The sequence below is a fragment of the Medicago sativa genome, chromosome 8 (genome assembly GCF_051527215.1).
Source record: "Medicago sativa cultivar Bolivia chromosome 8, Bolivia_mono, whole genome shotgun sequence".
Lineage (NCBI taxonomy): Eukaryota > Viridiplantae > Streptophyta > Magnoliopsida > Fabales > Fabaceae > Medicago > Medicago sativa.
Window position 1 is genome coordinate 30,843,250 of NC_140756.1, and position 12,949 is coordinate 30,856,198.

Genomic DNA, 12,949 nt, shown 5'->3' on the forward strand with positions numbered 1-12,949 from the left:
GGAAGAAAGCGCAATAAATCGCACCCGAGGGACAATTTAATTGCTTATGATATGATTTATTGATTTTGAATATTTCTTATCATGCTTTATCCAATATTTTCTTACTATTTTCAATTATTTTTTGTTGATGACAAAAGGGGGAGTAAGACATATAATAACATTTAGGCTCATAGTCCACTAGGTTAATTTATAAAATAAAAAAAATTGACTTAGGAACCATCTTCTCATCTCTTAGCCTCTGGATTTTATGTGATTTGATTATGAGTGTTACATTTTTACACTTTATTGGACTTAAAATGAATTTAATTAACCTGGAAAGAACTTAGGGGGAGGTTACAAAACCCACCTTCTTGACTATTAGACTTAGAAGGAGCTTACAAACCTCAGACCCTAAAGTCAACTTGTTAACTAGATCAACAACAATTGACTATTAATATTTGTGTTTGTCATCATAAAAAAGGGGGAGATTGTCGAAACAAAATGAGTTTTAAACAATGCCTCTTAAGTTTTGATGATAACAAGGTATTAAACGTTCAATTGGATATGCTAATATTTGTCCAAGTGTGCATGACCATAGACTAAAATTTATTATGTTTTAATCAAAGTATTGGTTCTAAAAGAACAAATTGAAGAGCAATGATTTTTATGAGAAACTATGTTGCAAGTCAGAATCTGATGGAGTCAGACTCTGAAGGTCATCTAGACTCCGGAAGCGGTCAGACTCTAAAGATCTTTCAGACTCTGAAGGGCATGATCTGGCCAAGCTAAAAGACAAAGGAGCTGAAGCTTTGAAGATCAAGTCTGGATTATTCTAGAGATCAAGCACAATGGTTCTGAAGATATCAGAAGGTCAATGGATGCCACTTTCAGTGAAGGTGCAAAGAAGGACAACAGTGTACGACTATTACTCCACTACCTTCAACATTCCCATGTGCATTGTACGAAGCTACAACTGTGTCTCCATTGGATAAAAACAGTTAATTCCTTATCAAGGAAAGGATTCAAATTCATTGCTTTATAGGACATTAACCAAATCAAGCAACCAATCAATGATGAATGATCAAGCTTCTCAAATGACTCTTTGATGCGCTAACTATAACCTCCGAATTTTAATCCAAATCATTACTAAAATATTTCTTTTCTTAGAAAATGCGACACTATTTTTTCTAATAATAAACTATGAAAAGAAAATTAATAGAAAGCATTTCTAAAATGAAACTATTAAAATTAAATAATAGAAAGAATAATTCCTTAAATTTTTTTTTCTTCTAACAGGTGGGAAAAATAATAAACTTCAAAAGTAATTTAAATTACAACATAAGAAAACCTAAATTTATTCCCCATGCGTGTACAAGTCATCATTCTTGCATCGAATCTTCAAATTCATCAATACCTAAAATGTTGGTTGTAAGGGATCAATATTCCTAAACCACAAAAATACAATCATATAGGCATAAAAGCACATGATAAGAAGAATAATAAAACACTCACCACATAAAAGTCAAAAGCTCAACACAAATAAAAGAAATTAAGATACGAACTTTATGCAAGTGATGCATGACATGCAACTAGAGCATGATCCATATGTCCTCGTGAGCTTAATTCAGTTGGTAGGGGCAATGCACAATATATGCAAAGGTCGTGGATTCAAACACCAGACACCACAAAAAAAAAGAGGATAATCCAGATATCGCCCAATTGACATAAATTTATAATCGCCCCATTTGGCACCTAAAGACAAATCGCCCTAATTGACAGAATAACAAATAGCCCCATTTGGCACAATAACAAATCACGCAGATTGGCACAATAACAAATCGCCATGATTGGAACCTATGACTCAACTATATGCCATGTTATGCATGATGTGTAAACTCTTTTAAATCATCACCATTTACACAACTTCAATTAAATATTCGAAGTTTCTTTCAAAACATTCATCAAAGCATTTTCTCTAAAGAACTAGAGAATGAAATATAATGTTATGCTATGCATTGTACGGAATACCGCCCTTACCTTTGGGTGCTTTTCCTTCGACACAAGACATCCATAAGCTTGATTCTGTACTGAAACCACAAACTAGTCTTTGAGGTTCTACAGGAAATAGCAGCGCATTGGGTTGATAATAGCACTTTGAGAGAAGGTGCAATCTTAGAGAAAAAGACTTAACATAGAAACAATGGAATGGAAGAGGATAACAACAAGATTTTACCTTAAGACATACTAAAGAGTAAAGTGGATGGAGACTTGGGATTTTGATGAGCAAGGTGTTGCTGATAATTATGTCGTGAATGGAATTATTATTTTTGGAAAATTGACTCTACCTTTTGTTCTCGTACGTAGCTTTGTGTAGATGAAAACAATTTAAAATGTTGAGTCTCATGGATGAAAGGAAATGACACGTTACAAAATCAAAAGGGAAATAAGGTGGAAATTAATAGGAATGAAAGTAGTATTAAGAGAGAGTTATCCTAGTCAAAGGTATACATACTGCTATATGTCCTGACAGATTTATTCACCAAGGGATCACGAAAAGCAATTTTGTCAAATTGGAAAAAATACATTAGTTTGGGCTAAACGGTTCCATGGAGTTTTCCTAAAAAGATGATAACAGATCATAAGGGACACTCATCAATTAAACAAATATATTTGGTCAACTCTTATAATTAAATAACCAACAATATTAGGCGTGAGAAAATGTTGGAAAGCATTTATATATTTAAATATTTAACTTTTGGTCAAAGGGGGTGTTCATGGCTAATTAGTTTTTCAATTGAATATTATGAGAAAATATTCAATCAATGAGGCAAGTAGCAAGAAGCACATAATTATTTTCTAAGGTAAGAAGAGATATGATCAAGATCATGAAAGGTGCAAGAAGCACATAATTAGGGGTAAATGAGCTTATGTAGCCGTGAGCCAACAAGGATATAATGGCTCTAATTAGTGTTTAATGTCTAAGGATTAACCGCATAGTTTGGTCAAAAAAATCAATCATTTATATTAAATTAAGTAAGGAAAAATTATTGTATCAACATCACTCAAGTGGTTAACATATTTTTACAAGTGCCAAAACTCTGTCAAATTTTTTACGCATCAAACACTTAGAATTTCTTATAAACTTTCATATCTTAGAAATTCTTAAGTTTAGAGTCTGAACTGTTTTGTATTTGTGAACACCTATGATTGTATATCAAGTGTTCAACCAAATAATAATCTTCCTTTGTTAGAAGTTTCTTACTTGTGTGCTTGAGCAAGAGACTTCAAATATTCAAGCACACAAGCAAGAGACTTCAAATATTCAAGCACACAAGCAAGAGATTTACTATGCTCAAGCACAAAAGCAAAAGATTTCCTAAACAAACAAATTACAAAGAATAAGTTTGGTTGAACACTTGATATACAATCAGTGGTGTTCACAATACTAAATAGTTCAGACTTTAAGACTTAAGAATTTCTAAGATATGAAAGTTGATAAGAAATTCTAAGTGTTTGATGCACAATAATTTAAGCAGAGTTTTGGCACAAGTTAAAATATTGTAGAGTCTCTACTAATCTTCCAGTCTTCATTCCTTTATATAGAGGTATGAAAGAGACGTTGTAGAGTTTCCGGCACATCAAAGAGTCGATGTATAAGCTTGATCAATCATCATTGATTTGTTGCTTGATATGATTAATGTCCTAAGAGGGAATAATTTGAAAATCATTCCTTGACAGGGAATTAACCAGTAGAGACACAGCTGTAGCTTTGTACTATGCACATGAAATGTTGGAGTGGTGGAGGTAGTGGTTGTACAATTGTACTATTGTCTTTCACTGTCCTTTCTCTACGGTTAAGCATCCAAAACCTTCTAATTCTTCAGAAATAACCGTTGCTTCAGTCTTCTATTCCTTCCGCATATTTGTGTCTTCAAATATCCATAATAACTAACTTCAGGTTCTTCATTTCAACTTCTGATGATTTTCAGATTCTTGAGTGAACTTCATACTCTGACAGTCAGCTTCAGGATGGTCTTCAAACTCTGACTTGCAACTAAGCTTCTCTTGAAAATTCTTTTGCTCTTATTTCTTCTTCCAGAATTAATACTGTGCTTTAAAACTTATAAATTTTAGTCTATGGTCCTGCACACTTAAACAAATATTAGCACATCCAATTGAACTTTTAATACCTTGTTATCATCAAAAGTTAAGAGGCATTGTTAAACTCATTTTGTTCCAACATAATCTTGTGTGATTATAGTGAAAAATCTCTTGTAAGTGACAAGGGGATTGGACTACTTCCAGATTGTGGAAGGAACCAAGATAAACTGCCTCTCTCTCTCTCTCTCTCTCTCTCTCTCTCTCTCTCTCTCTCTCTCTCTCTCTCTCTCTCTCTTATTCGCTGCACTTAACTCTGAACATTGCTTCAGGTTCTGAACTTCATCAGAAGCTGAACATTGGACTTAGTTAAAACAAGAAAAAGCCAACATAATTCACCCCCCCCCCCCCAATTCTTGTGTTTTTCTAACCTTCAAGATCATTTTGAGAAATGCGTATGATGATATACCTTGAGATGTTTAGATGTTTCTTTATTTTATAAATCCGCTGCGACTGTTTTATGAAGCTTAAAAATGAATTATGCATGTTTTGATTATTGAAGGCGTAGAACCTTGAACCTTGTATTTATCAGATGTTTTATATTAAAAATTGCATGTGGGGTGTAAGGGTGTTATAGCTGACACAAGTACTTTTAAACCGCATATGTATCAATGGTGAATTTTATCTATAAGTAGCAGGGAGTAAAAAATATTTTTCCATTCTACTCGTAGTGATACATGAAATAGATCTAAAATATATATGAATCATAATGTTTCTTATTATATTACAAAATAACAACGTTATGTTTCTAAGTATATGTTACCCTAAAACATGTTTTTTTTATATAATTACATCAATGTAAGGTTTTTTTTAGCAAATAATAACATAAGTCATAGTATTATTGTTTTCACAAAATATTATAACTTAAAATATATCGTAAAATATTGAATATTTAACAGAATATAATATTGAATCTTATTCAAAAAAGCCATTAAACACTATAGAAGAGATATTCTTCAGAAAAGATATAATATTACAATTATAATTAAATACATCAAATCTCTTACATAGTGATGAGTGTAGTGGTATCAATAAGTCAAATTTTTTCATATGTGGATTGCACTGAGTGTTGCATCGTGAAGTATTGGTATATGTGTGGGAGAAATATATCAATGAGGTCGTGAATATGTTATGTGTCTTAAAAGAAATATCGTGCATCTTGAACTGTGTATGTAATTGCTTGAGCCTCCATGGGAGATCGAGCATATGATCATCTGTGTCATATCATGGAAGGAGATGTCTTCTAGATAACGTGTGTGTACCTATTTATTGGATTTTGTGTTCCTTTCTTAAATATAAATTGAATTTCCTAGGATTAGGTGAAACATTCCATGTTGGATCAGATACCTTATGCTCTTCTTCAGTTTAACATTATTAGAGACGTTCTCACATGCTTTTTACATGGTTACTATGTTCCTAAGTGCTTCAGGTTCTATTCAAAGTGCGTCTATTTGTCAATGCATCCAAACATATCATTTTAAAAACACAATATCATGGTTCAAAATTAATCTATATCATAAAATTATCACATTTCCATGCATTTTACGATGCGCATCTGTGATTATACGATATATATACATACTCGTTGTTCTTATTACTTCTGTATTATCTTTTATGTTTTTTGACTAATCACGCCTTCATTATTTGTGTGTGCATGTTTACGAAAGCACAATTCTTGTAGATTGTCGGTCGATGATTCAAATTGGGTAAGGAATGTGTCCATGGAACTATTTTTTGGCAGGTAAGACTATTGGATCGATAATACTATTTTTTAAACCATTTTAGAGATAAAGCCAATTGTCTATTAGATCATAAATAATTTGATAAACTTTGGTTCCTTTTACACCAAGATATTTTAATTTAATTCTTCATATAAATGTTTTGTGAAATATTGAAATGTGGCATCCTAAGCCTTTTATTGAAAGTTAATTTTTATACTTAAATTAAATCAGCTGCAAAAATCATTTGTAAATAATTTATTTTATTAAGTATCTAAAATTTGGGTTTATGGTGTTACATTAATGGTATCAAAGACTAATTTATCGAATCAAACATTTACAAATTTATAGAAGTTTGTTGTCTATGCTTCTTGTGGCAGTACATCAGCCAAATAGAAGTGCATATCTCCCATAACTGCAGGGAGAAATTCATTTTTATATATTGATTCTACGGTCACGGTTTCACCATCATCAATCTTCATTGAACCTAGTTTTGGATAACATACAGACATTCCAACAAGGTAACCTTCCTCATTCCCTGCTTCTTTTCCCGTTCCATATGTTGGTGTCGATGTACACAAAGTTCTTCCATCCTAATTAATTAATGGAAAACAAAACAATTAATAAATCATTTCATGAGATTAATTTGACTATATATGGAATCAAGAAAATTTATTTTCATTTAAGAAATACAATGAGATAACATAACCAAATTTAACAAAATTTAGTCAAATGAATAATATTAAACTTTACCTGTCCGTATAATGTTGCATTAATAACACCTGTATGCGCATGACCAGAGGCGTAGATAAGATAACCACCTTTCTTCATAGGGATGCTTGCTTTTTGAACATGGAATAGGTTTGTACTATTATTTTTTGAAATAGTAAACTCTGCCTGTAATAAATTTAGAAAACTTTGTGGATCACTTGTTTATAACGTGCAAAGTAATAAAAAAAACTATTTTCATCAGGTTTAAGAAATTATCTTGTTTTGTTTTTACATGCAAATGATAGTTTTTAATATTCTTTGATAGTAAATAGAGTTTCAATGAGCCTCCTACTAAGGTTTTCAAACCCAATCGCCTAAGCCACATATTGGTCGTGACAAAATTTAATTAACCACAAAAATTAAAAAATAATAATTTAAATTATTTACTTACCTGACAATCATGGATTGTTTCAGAACCATTTGTTTTTACCCGATCAGTGACGTCAAGTACATAAAATCTAACTGGAATTTGGTGTTGGTCCCAGTTAACCCAGGTTATGTTGTATCTTATGGCAAGATTTCTCCTTGGTGCTTGAAATCCCTTTCTCATTTTGCACTGAAACTTATCTTGGCAACAAAGGACTCCTGCTTTATATTCAGGAGTCACTTTTCCATGGAATCCAACTGTCACATCATAAAAATTTTCAGGGAGATTAAACTGGTCACACCTACATTGAATACAAATTTTCTTATCTTCAACGCCTCGTGTATCAATGACCAACACACCCAACAACCATTGCTCTTCCCACCCTTCTGTAATATCTGCAGGTTTACCTATTTCAACCGCAAATGGATAAGGAAGTTTTGTACTTGTTCCTCGCGTTTCACTTCCAGAACTCCATTGATGTGGAAGAATACCCTTGTTGCATGTTCCATCATTTCTTTTGTAAATGAGATCCCCAGAAGGTTTGGTATGATCATTTGGATCTCGTGACACTGACATATTCTTCTTTAGAATATATTTTAAAATATACCAATGATGAATGTAAGTTTCATGCAATGGTACAGAGTTTCCATGTTCATCAACTAGATCAACATCAAAGCTCTTGATTCCAACATGACCCTTTGGAAATTCAATATTATACATTTGTTTATCTGCGACTTCTCCAGGCCCCACTTCAAACTCTTTTGACAAATATGTTGTTGATTGGATAACATTTGGAGACTGTGGTTGTGAATAAGTTGTGCTTGATAGCATCACAAGTAATGATAATGAGAAAATACACGATTTAGAGATTAATCTCATGTTTACCTGCAAGCAAATGATTATTGTTACATCATTAGTTATGATTAATGCTTCTATTGTTATTATTTTGTGTAAGTTAATAAATGAAAATACCGTAGTGGAGATTTCTTCCTTCTTGAACTCCTTGGAATTGAAGTTAAAAACTTGTAGAATTCAATTTTGTGAAGATGTGGAGATCTTGCATGTTGCCTACTTTTATAGTTGAAATCTAAAGGATTGACATAACTTTGACGTGTAGATATTGCATGTTTTATACTTTTTTTTAACAATTCCAACACATATGTTGACTCACATTTTTAGGTTTCTGAGTTGTTTTTATATATTGTTAAGTAGTTTAACAACAAAAAAATCGTTAAGAATTTATTAGAAAATCTAAAAATGCAAGTCAGTTAGATAATTCCTTTTATCTGGCTATTTTTTAGAAATAAAAAGTTTATTTTGAATACATCTCAACAAAATATTATAATTAACAATATTATTTACAAATATTAATTAGTTAGAGATATTGGTTGTTATAATTTTCTTTTGAAAAAAAATGATTCATACCAAATAAATTTTTAATTTTTTTACAAAAGTAAAATAATCGTTACCGTGTATACCTGTTAACAATTGGATCAATATAGTCATTTTTAATATACAGTAATACAATCTATCTCGCAATATCTTGTGGTGTCACCCTTTATCAATTATCATTACAAATAAAATTTACGAGAATTTTTTTTATTTTATATTTTCATATATGAGAGTTTACTTTATATGTTTTAACAATACACTTAAAATTCAACGAAAAAAAATCAGGGAATATGATTTCAAAAAAAAAACAAAAATTAATTAGTGATATTAGTTATTACATCCAATTTTTTTAATAAAAACATGTATATAACTGATGCGAGTACAAATGATACTTTTACCACAATCAAACAAAATCTTAGTGAGTCTTGGCAGAAATTGTTGTCAAAATTGATTTAAATGATTATATTTTCACGTTACTCTATTATTTCAATAGTTGCAAAGTTATACTTTTCATAAAATTAAAAAATGAATAAACACGGAAAGATTATTAATGTGGTTCTTCTTAATAGATGTAAAGGAATAGCACTACAAAAAAAAAAGATAGTAAAGGAATGTTATTATTTTTTGGGTCAAGTATTCTAGTGGTTAGAATTCATCTTTTTTAGGTGAATATGTGGGGAGTCCGGGGTTCAAACCCCGAACCCTGCATATAACAATGCATGTCCCTGCAAACTGAACTATGCTCACAGGGACGTAAAGGAACATAATTACTCTTGGGTTTAGGGATGACAACAGATATTATTATTATTATTATTATTATTATTATTATTATTATTATTATTATTATTATTATTATTATTGAGCTCCTCCCGTTGAACAAATATGATATTTGTGTCCACGTCATGATCATGTGGGTATCCATTAAATAGGTAATATGTTTTTTTTTTTGATAAGCAAGGAGAGAGGACAGGCGTCAAGAGGCAACATCGACATCCCAACTATGTTGGCACCCCGAGAAACCTCCATCCTATGCCGCCAAACTCTAGAGATTTTATTAAAAAAAAAGAGGGAAAATAATTACAAAGGAGGGGGGACTAGACCAAAACCCTCAAAAGAAAACATAAAGAAAAAAAAACAATAAACAAAAACAACCAAAAAACAGATTAAGGAAATCCGTAGTTAGGTAAACCACATCTATCCCTAATGAAAAGGTTTGTGAGACAGATATAAATTCTTTAAAACAATCCAAGTATCAGAATTACTGATACCTCTAACATTCCAATAGAGAAAATTCATGGAGCAGTCGGATGATTACCACCCCGAGAACGGGTTTTAGTAGGCTGCTTTGCTAAGACCTGTTGAACTTTAATTTTATGTTTCTGCTTCCTTGTTAGGACCAGTGTGAAGTCTTCAGCAGCTTATCTTTCATCATATTCACGAACTCTGTTCCACAAATCTAGACTGTGTTGAATATTCTTACTAGGATGAACTTCTTGTTGTTGTAACTCGACAACCACTTGCTCCTCTTGAATTGTCGTGGGCATGCTTACAGCAAGGGACTGCTCTACAATCACAGGTGACACCAAGGAATGGCCTGACCCAGAATGCACGTCAACGTGCTCAATAACAGTATCCGTCTGAACCTGAACTGATTCTACAAACACCTCATGCACCTCATTATGCTCATTGTGCTCATCAGGGGATGAATGTGGTACACGCTCGTTAGAACCCTTGGGACTCTCCCCCAGCTCCCGAGGGCTTGAACGAATGTTTTCCATATCATCATAAAGCGTAACAGTGACATCATCCAGCGTGGGGTTCTCCAACTCCTCCAGCGATGTCTGATGCAACCGCTCTGGATGCACGTCATCGTGCGCAACAGTGGAAACATACTCTAACATTGACATAACACGTGGCAACTCCTCAGGAGATATTATGTCAAACACATTGTGTAATGGAAAGCTGAAAGAGTTGGACGACAGAGACGACATGGATACAGGGACGTCCGTATGAGAAGTAGCCACTGTTGAAGTAACAATAGAAATCGACCCCACCTGTGAATTAGAGTTTAATGCAGAGGAAGGAATAGGAGCAGAATTGGCATGTGAAGTCGAAACCAGAGATGTAGGAGTAGCAGAAACCGGTACCCTCTGAGTGGTAGTAATTGTTGAAGCAACCGGAGCCAGAACCCACTTCCAAATGCCTCCATTGGCCGAAGTGTAAGCACCCACATCATTGTTCTGCCGAGATGGTTTAGGGGGTGCTGCCTCAGCAATAATAAGTTGTTTCCCACGATCATTCTTGTCCTTTGGTGGCTGCGGATGTAACCATCGACAAGTGGAGACATTGTGCCCAATAGAGTAACAGTGACGGCAAAACAACGGTCTCCTCTCATATTGAACTTCCACTTTGAAAGCGAAGCCATATCGTGCCAACCGCGCTTGCGATTTCCTTTAAAGTTCTCTCCCGCCAATACTCCTGCAGTAACTCAACCAAGCGAATCCAAAGCGATACATGTGTCTGTTTCTGAGAATGGTATTTGAAATCTTTGGTCCACTGCGATAATCCCGGCTGGAGGTTGACTGTGCCTGCTGCCCATATTTTCCGTAGATCATCCGCCGAGTCAAAGTGAAAGTCATAGTACCCTTTGCCGAGAGGCACCATTTTCCAGCCCGCCAATGTCTTCCAAAGCTTCCCTATTTTGGTACTTAGGTCTCGTGCAGAATACGGCTTATCCCCCTTGTTAAGAGTCAATCTAGCCCTTAACGCATTATTGCATTCTTCTACACCCTTATGGTACTCCTCCTGGCAGATTCTGATGCTCAAAGCATCTCCTTTGATGCATGGCGTAGGGAGAGGTCTGTCATCATTCACTTTTTGACCCGCTAAGGCTGCTGCAAATGATTTAGTTGTTACTGTAGGTGGTTGCACAACTGCTGAAGGAACTGGTTGCACAACTGCTGAAGGGACGGTGTCGGACACACACGGCCAAGGGCACGTGTATGCCATACTGGGTCACCGTCAAACAAATCAATACAAATGGTAATTCACGTAAAATTAAATCACGTACACCACAAGAATTGAATGGAATCTTGATGACCGCCGTAATTTGTGTAGATGCAAACACAAACCAATACAATTGGTGGAATTCCAAGTGTAAAAAGTAGTGATACACCACAAGAAATTAAATTCACCACCGAACAAGAAATGTATGGAAAAATTTAGTACTGTTCAATAATGAATGGCAATTGTTAGAAGACAAAAAAGGAGTGGAAATCCAAGAATGAAGTTGGGCGGCGCTCATTCTAGGAGAACCCTAGCAGAGCGTTTTCGAAAGTTTTCATCTTTTCCTCACTTTAATAACCAACTTTGTGACAACTTATTTCGATGGGTAATATGTGAAATTTGAGGTATCCGAAAATACTTTATGATATCAATGGAACATATAATATATTTCTTTTAGAAAAATTGGGTTTATTTGCAGAAGAATAGTTTCGAAGTCTTAAACCATGATTATGACCTTGCAAATATAAGAGCAGACATGGAGGAAGCTGATCTGCGTTTGGAAAATGAAGTTAATTCGGCACTAGAAAATTCACAAGGACAGAAAATTGATTCAGACTCGCAAGAAGATTTTGTTGAAGATACTCAGCAAGAAGGGCATTCCAAAGAAGATGAGATTGATACAAGTTCAAAAGAAGATGTGGCTGATTGTTCAAAAGTAATGGAAGAAAGGAATCAAGCATTTCTAGCACAGTCTTGGGCAAACATGGCTGAAGACGACGAGGCTGAACAGAGATTGCTAAAGGGCCTAGAGAAGGAAGCATTGCAAGATGATTCAGAATTTCAAGTGATTGGTAGGCCAAAGGGGAAGGTCACTAAACCAAAACATCCAGTTAGAAGTTACACAACCAAAAAAAGCACTGGTAATCCAAAACCTTTTAAATGAAGATGTTATATTGGAATATAAGGGGAATAGCCAATGCCCCATCAAGATTGGCTTTGAAGAGACTCATTTTAAAACATAAACCTGATTTTGTGTTTGTTGCTGAACCCTGGATGGATTATTCCAATTTTCCTCTTACTTGGTTCCATAGATTAGGATTTAAGATTTTCTCCTGCAACTCAAGAGAAAATCTTCTACCTAATCTGTGGTGTTTTTGTACTTTTAATTATAACCCCATAGTTGTAAATAAAGATGAACAACAAGTTTCTTTTTCTTTCATTTTGGAGGAAAATACTTTTTATGTGTCTGCTGTATATGCTTCTACAAGTTACTGGAAAAGAAAAGAATTATGGCAGAAGCTCACTTCATTGCAAACTCAATTTGATGCGCCTTGGGCTTTTATCGGAGACTTTAATGTTATTTTAGGATCACATGAGCACAAAGGAGCATTTCAACCAGCTAGGGCCCCTATGAATGATTTTCAAAGCTGGTCAGACTTGCACAATTTGTTACACCTTCCTACTAGAGGAGTTGAATTTACCTGGGACAATAGAAGATTTGGTAGGAGGCATACAAAGAAAAGGTTAGATCGAACTATATGCAACCAACAATGGTTAG

At 34.0% G+C, this 12,949-nt stretch overlaps 1 protein-coding gene and 1 pseudogene across 1 annotated transcript; both read right to left on the reverse strand.

The window, feature by feature from the left end:
* Positions 1–6,217: 6,217 nt before the first annotated feature.
* LOC146898338 (uncharacterized) lies at positions 6,218–7,872 on the reverse strand. The gene is made up of 3 exons (XM_085733881.1): positions 7,018–7,872; positions 6,609–6,752; positions 6,218–6,448 (listed from the first exon to the last, which is right to left on the reverse strand). The coding sequence occupies exons 1-3, from the start codon at positions 7,870–7,872 to the stop codon at positions 6,218–6,220; spliced, it is 1,230 nt and encodes a 409-aa protein (XP_085590007.1).
* Positions 7,873–9,677: 1,805 nt separating this feature from the next.
* On the reverse strand, positions 9,678–11,771 carry LOC146898339 (uncharacterized; annotated as a pseudogene).
* Positions 11,772–12,949: the final 1,178 nt, after the last annotated feature.

Coding starts and splice junctions, on each gene's coding strand:
- LOC146898338 (XM_085733881.1), bottom strand. CDS start 7,872: ATGAGATTAATCTCTAAATCGTGTATTTTCTCATTATCATTACTTGTG. Junction 6,753..7,017: donor AAACAATCCATGATTGTCAG/GTAAGTAAATAA, acceptor AATTTATTACAG/GCAGAGTTTACTATTTCAAA. Junction 6,449..6,608: donor ATGCAACATTATACGGACAG/GTAAAGTTTAAT, acceptor TTAATTAATTAG/GATGGAAGAACTTTGTGTAC.